This window comes from Odocoileus virginianus, chromosome 9 (genome assembly GCF_023699985.2).
Source record: "Odocoileus virginianus isolate 20LAN1187 ecotype Illinois chromosome 9, Ovbor_1.2, whole genome shotgun sequence".
NCBI classification, from domain to species: Eukaryota; Metazoa; Chordata; class Mammalia; order Artiodactyla; family Cervidae; genus Odocoileus; species Odocoileus virginianus.
The window spans coordinates 53320153-53332203 of record NC_069682.1 but is presented as its reverse complement, the minus strand read 5'-3'; the positions used below and the strand labels follow the sequence as shown (position 1 = coordinate 53332203).

General features: G+C 49.0%; 1 protein-coding gene across 1 annotated transcript; it reads left to right on the top strand.

Annotated features, from left to right (window-relative positions):
* The first annotated feature begins 1590 nt into the window (after positions 1-1590).
* On the top strand, positions 1591-12048 carry NELFCD (negative elongation factor complex member C/D). Its single transcript, XM_020905172.2, has 15 exons — positions 1591-1699; positions 4509-4621; positions 4845-4954; positions 6347-6456; positions 6780-6887; positions 7382-7534; positions 7743-7873; positions 8503-8668; positions 8957-9091; positions 9494-9633; positions 10296-10410; positions 10739-10834; positions 10908-11048; positions 11305-11434; positions 11521-12048. The coding sequence occupies exons 1-15, from the start codon at positions 1613-1615 to the stop codon at positions 11553-11555; spliced, it is 1770 nt and encodes a 589-aa protein (XP_020760831.1). The 5' UTR covers positions 1591-1612; the 3' UTR covers positions 11556-12048.
* The last annotated feature ends 3 nt before the right edge of the window (positions 12049-12051 follow it).

Below are 12051 nucleotides of genomic sequence, written 5' to 3'. Positions count from 1 at the left end.
AATCATAAAAATTCTTCAAAAGATGGGAATACCAGACCACCTGACCTGCCTCTTGAGAAATCTGTAGGCAGGTCAGGAAGCAACAGTTAGAACTGGACACGGAACAACAGACTGGTTCCAAATAGGAAAAGGAGTACGTCAAGGCTGTATATTGTCACTCTGCTTATTTAACTCATATGCAGAGTACATCATGAGAAACGCTGGGCCGGAGGAAGCACAAGCTGGAATCAAGATTACCAGAAGAAACATCAATAACCTCAGATATTCAGATGACACCAGCCTTATGGTAGAAAGCGAAGAAGAACTAAAGAGCCTCTTGATGAAAGTGAAGGAGGAGAGTGAAAAGTTGGCTTAAAGCTCAACATTCAGAAAACTAGGATCATGGCATCTGATCCCATCACTTCATGGCAAATAGATAGGGAAACAATGGAAACAGTGATAAACTTTATTTTGAGGGGCTCCAAAATCACTGCAGATGGTGACTGCAACCATGAAATTAAAAGACGCTTTCTCCTTGAAAGAAAAGCTATGACCAACCTAGACAGCATATTAAAAAGTAGAGACATTATTTGCCAACAAAGATCTGTCTAGTCAAGGCTATGGTTTTTCCAGTAGTCATGTATGGATATGACAGTTGGACTATAAAGAAAGCTGAGCACTGAAGAATTGATGCTTTTGAACCATGGTGTTGGAGAAGACTCTTGAGTCCCTTGGACTGCAAGGAGATCCAACCAGTCCATCCTAAAGGAGATCAGTCCTGAGTATTCATTGGAAGGACTGATGCTGAAGCTGAAACTCCAGTACTTTGGCCACCTGATGCAAAGAGCTGACTCAGTGGAAAAGACCCTGATATTGGGAAAGATTGAAGGCGAGAGGTGAAGGGGATGACAGAGGATAAGATGGTTGGATGGCATCACTGACTCAATGGAGATGAGTTTGGGTAGACTCTGGGAGTTGGTGATGGACAGGGAGGGCCTGGTGTGCTGCAGTCCATGGGGTTGCAAAGAGTCAGACACGACTGAGCTACTGAACTGAATGTGTATGGGTTAATCCCAAACTCCTAATTTGTTCCTTCCCTTTCCCCATGTTTGTTTTTTTTTATGCCTGTGAATCTATTTCTGCTTTGTAAGTAAGTCCATTTGTATCAGTATTTTAGATTCCACATATAAGTGATATCATAAACCATGTTGCCTGATAAGGCTGCCCTTCTCTTAACCCAGGGGTCACATGAGCAAAGTGATGCTCAGAGGACCAAAAGTCCTGGTGAGAAAGACATGGGACCAGAAACCAGGCCCTGTATGAGTCTAGTTTGAAACTTCTACCTATCTAGAGCCAACATCCCTGGGGCCCAGCCAGGTTGCCTTAGGGGATCTACTCCAGCGGTTCCCTCTGCAGCGTAGAGACCGCACTCTGCGCCCCGCCCCTTCGCTCCGACCAAGCCCCTCCACCTGGCCCCGCCTCTCCACCTGGCCCCGCCTCTCCGCCGGGACCCTGAGCTTCCTGCCTGGGGACGAGGCGCGCGACCGCAGGGGGCGGGGCCTCGGGGCCGCGCGTGTGCTCGCCGCTCCGCCGTGCGCATGCTCAGTGTTCTCGCGCGCGCTCGCGAGAGAGGATGGCGGGGGCCGCGCCGGGCGCCATCATGGACGAGGACTACTTCGGGAACGCGGCCGAGTGGGGCGACGAGGCGGAAGGCGGCCAGGTGAGGGGGGCACCGGGCGCCCCCGACGAGGGATGTTGGTCCCCGAAGCCGGCTGGCCGCCCCTGCCCCCGCCGCGTGATCCAAGCACAGCCCGCCCCGCCCCCTCCTGCCGCGCGTTTCGCCCCTGCCTCGAGCCCTCCCCTCTTGTTGCCGCCGCGGGGACCCACCGCGCGGCCTCTTTGGGGCGAGGGCGCGGGACGATGACCAGGTACCCGCAGGGACAGGCACGGGCGCCGCCCCCCAGTCGTCACCTGAGCTGACCCTCCGACCACCCTGGGGCGGTCTCAGAGGCGGGTCCTGGGAATTCTTAGCCCCCCGGGCGGGGCGGACGCAAGCTCCAAAGTAGAGGATGGAGCTCAGACAGTTTGAAAAGTAGTCATACTTAAAAAAAAAAAAAAAAATCCAAGTCAGCATCAGGAGGAGGGGAAAGTGCAACTTTGTACTTTCTCACACGTGCTTTACTGTTTGTAAACCACACTCTTGGCGCTCTGGCTGATTCAGTCAGTCCTTGGCCTAAGTAACGACAAAAGGATCGTCCATCCTTGACCTTCAAAATTTTGCTGTGGATGGTGAGGGGGCGGTCACAAACTTCTCTTCTGAAGTCAGGGTTGCAGGTCCCGAACTGGGCGCTCTCGCTGGGCCAGGGGACCCCAACCTGATTCTGATCCGAAGACCCTCCCGAAGTGATGTTTGAATCCCAGCTTCTCAGGCTCCTCCCCTGGGGACTGGAAAGCAGTTGGTTTAGAGGGCAAGAGGGAGGAACCTGCCTTTTATTTATCTGTTTATTTAATCTTTATTGGAGTATAGTTGCTTCCATGGTGGGTGAGCGGTTAATGAATCCGCCTGCCATGCAGGAGATGCAGATTGGATCCCTGGGTCTAGAAGATCCCCTGGAGGTATAGCTACCCACTCCAGTATTCTTGCTTGGGTAGTCCCATGGACAGAGGAGCCTGGGGTCTATAGTCCATGGGGTCACAAAGAGTCAGACACAACTGAAGTGACTTTTAATGCAGGGGGTCTAGTTTTTTTTCAAAGTGTTGTGTTAGTTTCTAGGGTGGAACCTACCTTTGAACAGGAGTCAAGGTTAGGTGTGTGTGGGACAATCGAAGTTATGTTTGAAGGAAAAAAGCCTGCAGCGGCATGTTCTTCCTTGAAAGAGGCAGGTGGGGCATGGGAAGACATCAAAGCCAGGGTGCAGGGGTGCAAAGGTGGGCACTGTTTTCCAGGACCTGAGAGGAGGTCTGTGTGCTTAGTTGTCTGGTGGAAGCAGTGGGCTCTAAAGGGCCTTTGAGAGCTGCTGAAGAGCATGACTTGTTCAAGAGTTGGAGCAGGGAGTGACACTCCAAGATTCAAGTGTTGGCTCATTCCATGGTGTTGGAGGCTTAGAGTGGAAGGATGGAGTCAGATTTAGCTAACTGAAAATCTGGGCTGGTCAGGTGCTTTCCTGCATTATCTCATTCCACGGACAAATACTGAGTTGGGTATCACTCTGCTCATTTTGTAAATGAAGAAAGTGAGACGGGAGGACCTGGTCCTGCCCACAGTCAAGAAAGTAGTACATGAAGGAAGGGGATCCCACCTACATCCTTTGTCTCCATCACCACTCTAGCAGATGCTGGACCACCGAGGTGATCCAGAAGAGAGACACGTAAGGCATCAGTCAGTTCAATGGTGGGTTGGTGGTTCAAGCATCTTGTTCAAAGTGCCCTAGTATTTGTCACATTACACCTTCTAGTCATAGTGATACACCTGGGGCATGTCTGAGGGCTGTCCAGTCAGTGCCCTCATTTTATAAATTGAGGGCTTATGCTGTTTTGAATAGCAGAGCCAAGCCTAGACCCCACAGCCAGGGGCTGGGGAGGCTCACTTTTGGGGAACTTGAAGCACAATCCTGATCTGGTCCTGCTAGGCTCCCACAATGGAGGGGTGGACTAGATGTTCATTTCCCATTCAGTCTGAGCATGACTGTGGAGGAGGGAGGGAAAGTCACCCAGTTTGCTGATCCCTGGCTCATCTCTTACCGCACTGTGTAAGGGTCAGTTGTACTGAGGTTGGTCTCTCCTACTAGTTTGTAAACTCCTTCAGCAGAGAAAAACTGTCCGTTGTCTTTCATTTGCTTAATTTTCCTGGTGACAAGTACAGTGCTCAGTACAGAGTGAATGTTCAAAACGCATCTGCTTGTTGGTATAACAGTGTTAGAGCTGGACAGACCTTGGGGTCATTGAGTCCATCACCTCCACATCCTCATCCTGCTTTGCCCTTGGATTCAATGACTGGCTAAAGGTAACTTCGGTGCAGAATGGGGACTAGAGTCCAAACAGCAAATGGATGGCTTGTGTCTTCAAGAACCACTTCATCAGTCTTTGTTGGGAAACTTTCTGTGGCACATAAGAGAGAGTAACAGTGAAGACAGTAATCGTAGCTGAAATATGCTGAACTCTTATTGAATGTCAGGTGCTAGGCATCGCTTTTCCAGAAATCAGCTTATGGGATCTCACAGCAACCCAGTGGGCAAGGGCCCTGCTCTTACCTTTGTTCAGGAAAAGAGAGACAGGTACTGGGCAAGGTGTCCTTTGTGAGATGCAGTAACTTCTGTGACCACCGTGCATGCTACGCAAGCATGGGGTCATGCTGCAGGCCCACTTGGTGTGATTCTCAATTCCATTCTCTTGGTCATTTGTCACTTGAAAGTCAAATGAAATGATAAATGTGGAACGCTTGACATGGACAGTGTTACATGGGCTTAAGGTGAAATTTCAGGGTGTCTGTGGTAATGAAAAAATAACTTGGCTCTTTCTGCCAACCACAGGAGGATGACTATGGAGAGGGAGAAGATGACGCTGAGGTCCAGCAGGAGTGCCTACATAAATTTTCTACCCGGGATTATATAATGGAGCCCTCTATCTTTAACACTCTAAAGAGGTACGTGAGAAAGTCTGGCTGTGTTGGGAGGAGAAAGCTGCATAACAGACCCAGAGATGACATGTAAAGTCAGAGGGACATGATGCATGAGTGGAAGGCTTCCAGGGGCCCCCACTTTAAAAGCATGAACAACCCGTCTTCCTCCTCCCTACCCCCCGTGGCTGTCCATCCCCATGCCCTCTGTGTCCATTCGAGTGCCACAGCTTGTCTATCACTTTTCTAGGTATTTTCAGGCAGGAGGATCTCCAGAAAATGTTATCCAGCTTTTGTCGGAGAACTACACAGCTGTGGCACAGACCGTCAACCTGCTGGCCGAGTGGCTCATCCAGACAGGTGCTTTGCGGGGGTGCCTAGGGCCTGCCTGTTCCCCACCCACATCTTTCTAATTGGATCTTTTTTTTAAAACTTTATTTTATGTTGGAGTATAGTTGATTAACAATGTTCTGTTGTTTTCAGGTGTATAGCAGATTCAGTTATACCTATACATGTATCTTTTCTTTTTCAAATTTTTTCCCGTTTAGGTTGTTACATAATATTGAGCAGAGTTCCCTGTGCTGTACAGTAGGTCCTTGTTGGTTATCTATTTTAAATATAGCAGTGTGTACATGTTGATCCCAAACTCCCTAACTGTCCCTTCTCCCACCCTTCCCATTCTCTCAAGTCTGTGAGTCTGCTTTGTAAGTAAGTTCATTTGTATCATTTATTTTTAGATTCCCCATATAAGCTATATCATATGATACTTGTCTTTTTCTGACTTAGTTCGCTCAGTAGACAGTCTCTAGGTTCATCCCTGTTGCTGCAAATATGGATCACTATAATGCTGATAAATTGGAAAGCTTTTCTTTGTTTTTCTGGTTTTAAGACTTCTGTAAGTAAGAGGGACTTCCCTGGTGGTCCAGTGGCTAAGATTCCATGCTCCCAGTGCAGAGGACCTGGGTTCAATCCTTGGTCCGGGAACTAGATCCCACATGCCTCAACAAAAGATGTCATGTGCTACAACTAAGACTCAGTGCAACAAATAAATAAATTTAAATAAGAGATAAAGACTTCTCTAAGTGAGAATTGAACTTACCCATTTTCATCTGCTTGGTTCAATAATTGAGGTTTGCAGAGAGCTTGCAAGTGTAATTCTCAGTGAGTTGTTCCCTGCCATGTTGTAGAATTGGACGGTGTATGTTCAGTGTGTTATTTTTAAGAAGTCTATTATAGCGAGCAGTGGATGATGGGTAATTGAGGACCAGGTATGATTATGGCTTTTAGCTAATACGATCAAAGTAGGGCCTTACTGGAAATCAGCTCCTTTGAGTAGGGATGACATGGTGGGGTAAGTGCTGCCCAGAAGCAAGTCGACTTGCTGCTGTCATGGTGACCACACCGGAGTGCCTCTTGGCTGACAGCGATCTGTTCTGCTGTGGGGGCTGTTCTTCTATCATCCTCCCTGTCTGTTTGGCAATCTGTCCTTGTTCCCTGCAAGCCTCAGAAGACGTCACCGTGCTTTACACATAAACAAGCATCTGTGTCTGTTTCGCCCTGGTCTCCTTTTGGGGTCTTACCAATATGTTAAATATGTGTAATATTAATTTTAATAAGAAACTCCAAATCCTAAATGGTTAGAAGCAGTTTTGTAATACATGATTTGCACATGGACTTTTGATCTACTTTCTCTAAAGTAATGCGAATTGAGAAGTAGCCATTTTCCATTCCGTTGCTTTCATTCTCTTCCAGGTGTTGAGCCAGTGCAGGTTCAGGAAACTGTGGAAAATCACCTGAAGAGTTTACTGATCAAACATTTTGACCCCCGCAAAGCAGACTCTATCTTTACTGAAGAAGGAGAGGTGAGGAACTTCCCCTTCCTCTGCCCCAGCTCCTAGAACACGTTGCTGATTCCACATGTACACCGGCGCCTGGCGTGCTGTCATGAAAGAGTTGGGGGCTGAAGTCAGGCTGGGAGACCCAACTTCTGAATCGCCTGCTAAATGCCCCTGCTTGGGGTGGGAGGGCATATGACCTCACCAGCCCTGGGCCTGCTTCCTCTTACACAGGACACTGCAGCTGAAGCCAGGAGCCCAGGGGCTCTTCTGTGATTGTTGGCACAACGTAACTTTCACTTAAGCTAGAGCCAGGCTTCTTACCTTGCTGTTTGTTTGTTTGTTGTCAGACCCCTGCTTGGCTTGAACAAATGATTGCACACACCACTTGGAGAGACCTTTTTTATAAGCTGGCTGAAGCCCACCCAGACTGTTTGATGCTTAACTTCACTGTTAAGGTAGGAAGGATCCTGGAGTCAGAGAAAAGATAAAAGTACTCATGAATGAGGGTTACTTTGAGTTGGTTGGTTGGTGGTCTGTTCCCTCTGAAAAGATCCTGTGTGCTTTTTTGGTAAAGGTCTTCATCGTTTCACTTTAGTAAGTCTTGTTAAATGTTGAGAAAGAAAAGCACAGAATGTGTATGTTTTGGGGTCGACATAGACTGTGTTTTAGGGTTTGGCAGTAACACGTTACAGAGCCCAACGTGTTCTGAGAGGAGCCTTTACGAGTGTCTGGTCAGTCTCCTCCGTCTCACAGATTAAGCGTCACGGGTTGGGGGTGGGGAGTTGGCTGGGGCTACCAGCCTAGTTAGTGGTGAAGCGGGCACCCAAGTAAAAGTTTGAGACCCAGAACCAGTGCATGGCCCTCCTCACCCCATACCCCGCCGTCGGTCACCTTCTTGTGAACCTGTGACCGTGGCTCATGTGTTTGGCTTCTCCTTTCTGTGTTGTAGCTTATTTCCGATGCAGGATACCAAGGGGAGATCACGAGTGTGTCCACAGCCTGCCAGCAGCTGGAGGTGTTTTCTAGAGTGCTCCGTACTTCTCTAGCTACAATTTTGGATGGAGGAGAAGAAAACCTTGAAAAAAATCTCCCTGAGTTTGCAGTAAGTTCTTTACTTTATGTGGCTCAGATTAGAAGGAGGTCATTTGAGGTCATGTGTTTTCAAAAGCAAAATGCTCTTTACTCTGGAGAATGTCTGGGTCAGAGGTCACCTCCCCAGAAGGTGTAGAACTGTTGGCGTCTGACTCCCATCTGCCTTTGCTGTTGCTGTGGTCACAAAGCCCAAACATGCTCTTCTCTCCATTCTGCAGAAGATGGTGTGCCACGGGGAACACACGTACCTGTTTGCACAGGCCCTGATGTCCGTGCTGGCCCAGGAGGAGCAGGGGGGCTCGGCTGTGCGCAGGATTGCACAAGAGGTTCAGCGCTTCGCCCAGGAGAGGTGAGAGGCGCCATCTCTGTTCTCTCACCTCCACACCATTGCCCTGTGTCCACAACTGAAGACCCTAGGTCCTCCTGTTTTGATATAACTTTCTCTTAACCCGTAGAGCTGGGAAAGAGAGCTTGCATTCTAAAGTCTTGCTTTGATGAGTATTTTGTAAAGGATTTGCTTACAGTTTAATTCACTGTATTTATGAATTTATTTATTCCCAATATGTTGGGATTCATCAGTAGTAAATGACAGTAGACTTGAAACAGTTCTTCAGTGGTCCAATTGTTAGATTGTGGTTCATCTTTTACAGAACAGAATTATTAGCTTTATTAGCTAATAAAAGTTTATTTTTACTAATTAGCTTTATTTTCTACTCATAGAGTCTTAAGATACTGAAAAGTGCATGGTTCCTTTTAGGAAGCCCGTAAGCTGCACTGGATCCTTCTTTCCCAGTTAGCTCCAAATGTTTTCATGGGTCAGTAGGTAAAAAATATCAGTGGGTGAGAGAAATTTGAAAAAACAAAGAGACTCCAACAATTCAAAGCATAAATGTGAAAGGCAGGAGGGAGAGAAGGCAGGGGAGGGCCGGGCAGGGAGCCACCTTACCAATGATGGGTTATTGATATTGTTTCATCAAGAGGCCACGATGCCAGTCAGATCACACTGGCTCTGGGCACAGCTGCCTCCTACCCCCGGGCGTGCCAGGCCCTCGGGGCCATGCTGTCCAAGGGAGCCCTGAACCCGGCTGACATCACAGTCCTGTTCAAGATGTTTACGAGCATGGACCCGCCCCCTGTTGAACTCGTGAGTGGCCTTTCATTTTAACCGTAAGGTGGGACACCTTCAATGCCAACTGGAAGTATATTCTTTTGGAACGTTGGTGCTCCTCTTAGTTCTCAGGTTAGGGAGTGCACATGCCTGTTGAAATGTTCCTGTCCTCTCCCTGGTCCGTCCTTATCATGTCCTCGGCCCTCAAGCCCCCTGGCACACTCTCAGTGAAGGACCTGAGCTGGCACTCCCGCGTGGGCTTGTGTGGACTCACCTCTCATCTCGTTCCTGCTTTCGTTTTCACTGAGTTGTGTTTCTTTGCAGATCCGGGTACCCGCCTTCCTGGACCTGTTCATGCAGTCACTCTTTAAACCCGGGGCCAGGATCAACCAGGACCACAAGCACAAGTATATCCACATCTTGGCATACGCAGCGAGCGTGGTGGAGACCTGGAAGAAGGTGGTGTCTGTGCTGAGAGCGCATGGGCTTTCGGGAGACATGCACCTCCTCTGTTTGGTGTTACGTGTGAATTTTGGCTGTAGAGTCACAGGCCCAACTAGTGTCTGAAATGTCTTTTCTGGTGTTTCTGCATAAAATAGCCAAAGTGCTAAATGTCTTAAGGAAATGTGCATCGCATCTATGATACTAATTCAAACTGTAATCTGAAGTGTGACTAAAGAAACGAAACTGATTCCCTAAGACACTGAGAGACACAGGTCCCTCTGGTGTGCAGTGTGTGTTCGCTGTGTGACGGGAACACTTGACTTCAGAGACGGGTTTGCAGAGGGAAGGCGGAGGCTGGGTTACCTCGACTGCAGGGACACGGTGCCATCAGGATTCACCAGCTTGCTGTGTTTGCAGAACAAGCGTGTCAGCATCAATAAAGACGAGTTGAAGTCCACATCAAAAGCTGTTGAGACTGTTCACAACCTGTGCTGCAATGAGAACAAGGGGGCGTCGGAGCTCGTGGCTGAGCTGAGCACCCTCTATCAGTGCATCCGGTGAGCAGAGGAAGGTTCTAGATGTAATTCTCTGGAGAGGAGCTGGTTTGAATTTTTATATTAACAACTCAAAATATATCACAAAAGATTCAGAGGTACTTACTCATTTGTTTTCTCTTTTGTAAATATATAGAGAGAACTTTGTTTTAGCAGCATGAGTAATTTTCAGATGTTTACGTGCCATTTACCTGCCAGAAATCTGTTCACAAATTAGACTAAGAAGGAAGATCAACCAGAATTACAAAAATTGATTTGAAGAAGAGGATCTACTCAGAGTAAAAGTTAGACCAACAGAGTTTTGCCTGGATAGATGTGTGTTACGTCAGTTCTATAAGAAAGTGCTCACTAGGAAAGCTTACACACAGGTGTCTTCATAGGCATGTGAATTTTCGTCTGTTCGTTTGTACTAGAGCCTAAGGGCTTGCTTCAACCCAGTCCACCAAGCTCTCAGAGTGCCTCATTAATGGCCTTCCTCTTCTAAACCAGCAAAGTTGGTCTAAAGTTGGTAGAGCATGGGTTTCGGGTTCTGGCACCCAAGAGGGTGCTGCTCTCATCAGACTGTACTCATGGCGTCTCCCTGGCAGTGCACGTCGAAGAGTGAAGTGATAGGCTGGACTGAGTTGTTTGGTTTTGGTGTTTGCATTTGCCTTGTTTGCCGGTAGGTTTCCAGTGGTGGCCATGGGGGTGCTGAAGTGGGTGGACTGGACGGTGTCCGAGCCGAGGTACTTCCAGCTGCAGACCGACCACACCCCGGTGCACCTGGCACTGCTGGATGAGGTAGGGGCTGCGAGGCTCCTGCGGCAGCTCTGTGTCCTCGCCTCCCACATGTCTGTTCCGTGCCTTCAGAAGACAGTCTTTTCAAAGCTAGTTATTTCTACTCCAAATGAGGAGTTTCCTTTTAAGGAACTAGTTTCGTTGATTCTGTAGACTTCTCAGTTTCTATCAAGTGTTCCTGAGAGGATGAGGAACGGGACAGAAGTTGACTGGCCCTGGGAACCACTGTCTTGCGCCACGAGCCGTGTTTGGTGGTGCTTCCCCGAGGCCGATGGGGAGCCCATAGCCGCAGCTGTGCGGCTCAGGGTGGCTCCCTCTGGCCTCTCTGTAGATCAGTACCTGCCATCAGCTCCTGCACCCCCAGGTCCTGCAGCTGCTGGTGAAGCTCTTCGAGACAGAGCACTCACAGCTGGACGTGATGGAGCAGGTGAGTGGCAGCCTGGGGTGAGATGGGCAGCGGGGAGGTGGCCATTCTCACACTTGTGGCTCCACACCCGCAGCTCGAGTTGAAGAAGACCCTCCTGGACAGGATGGTGCACCTGCTGAGCCGCGGCTATGTGCTCCCTGTGGTCAGCTACATCCGCAAGTGTCTGGAGAAGCTGGACACTGACATCTCCCTCATTCGCCACTTTGTGACCGAGGTCAGTGCCCTGGCAGCACCCTCTGGGCTTGATGTCACCTTGCACCCAGCAGTAGTCACGGTGATGACAGTGATTTGGATCCTGGTCCTTCAGGCACCTCCTATCCACAGGAGCTGTCATACCTTTATGTCCCCTGCCCATCTTCATGTTGGAGTTGGGGATGGTCTCCAGGAAGAAGAGGGTGGGAGTGGGGACAGGGTGGGGGTCCCTCCACGCTGCTGCCATCTGACCAGCTCACAGGCTGTGCTCCCCACAGGTACTGGATGTCATCGCGCCCCCCTACACCTCTGACTTTGTGCAGCTTTTCCTCCCCATCCTGGAAAACGATAGCATTGCTGGCACCATTAAAACCGAAGGCGAACATGACCCCGTGACAGAGTTCATAGGTAAGGCTGGCGTGAGCATCCCTGTGCTGCACTTTTGATGTCATTGTTTCCCTCTTTTTAACCCAGGTCCCTACTGTTTGTTACAGCTCACTGCAAGTCTAACTTCATCCTGGTGAACTGACTCAGACATCCCCAGAGTGGAGCCGGCCCCTCCGGGAGACCCCTGTGGAATAACCCTGTGCAGAAGCCGTTGTTGGAAGACGCCCCGTCAGCGTCTTGGAAATGGGCTCTGAACGGGAGGACGTAAAGAACTTGTGTGTAAAGGAAAATGTTAGCAGTGTAAGTGGAAAACTTGGGAATGGGCCCTCTCTAAGTCCAGGTCTGCCCCCTGGATCCCGTCTACAGTGTCACTTCCCCTGGTAGTGGACTAGGCTTCTAAGACCCCTTAGGATGTAGTCAACTGTCAGACCTGGGGTGGTAGAATTCAGAGACTGAGACACTCAGATGAACTGTTTTCAAAGTTGGCTTTTGTTTTTGCACAAGATCTGATTGGTTAGTTCATATTACTGTGATTACTTTTATTTTCCAAGAACGTATAAAAGCTTTTCTGTGGTGAGAAGGTGTGGATCCCGGTGTCATGTTGTTCTTATGTGTAAATAAAGCATTCAGATTCAGCT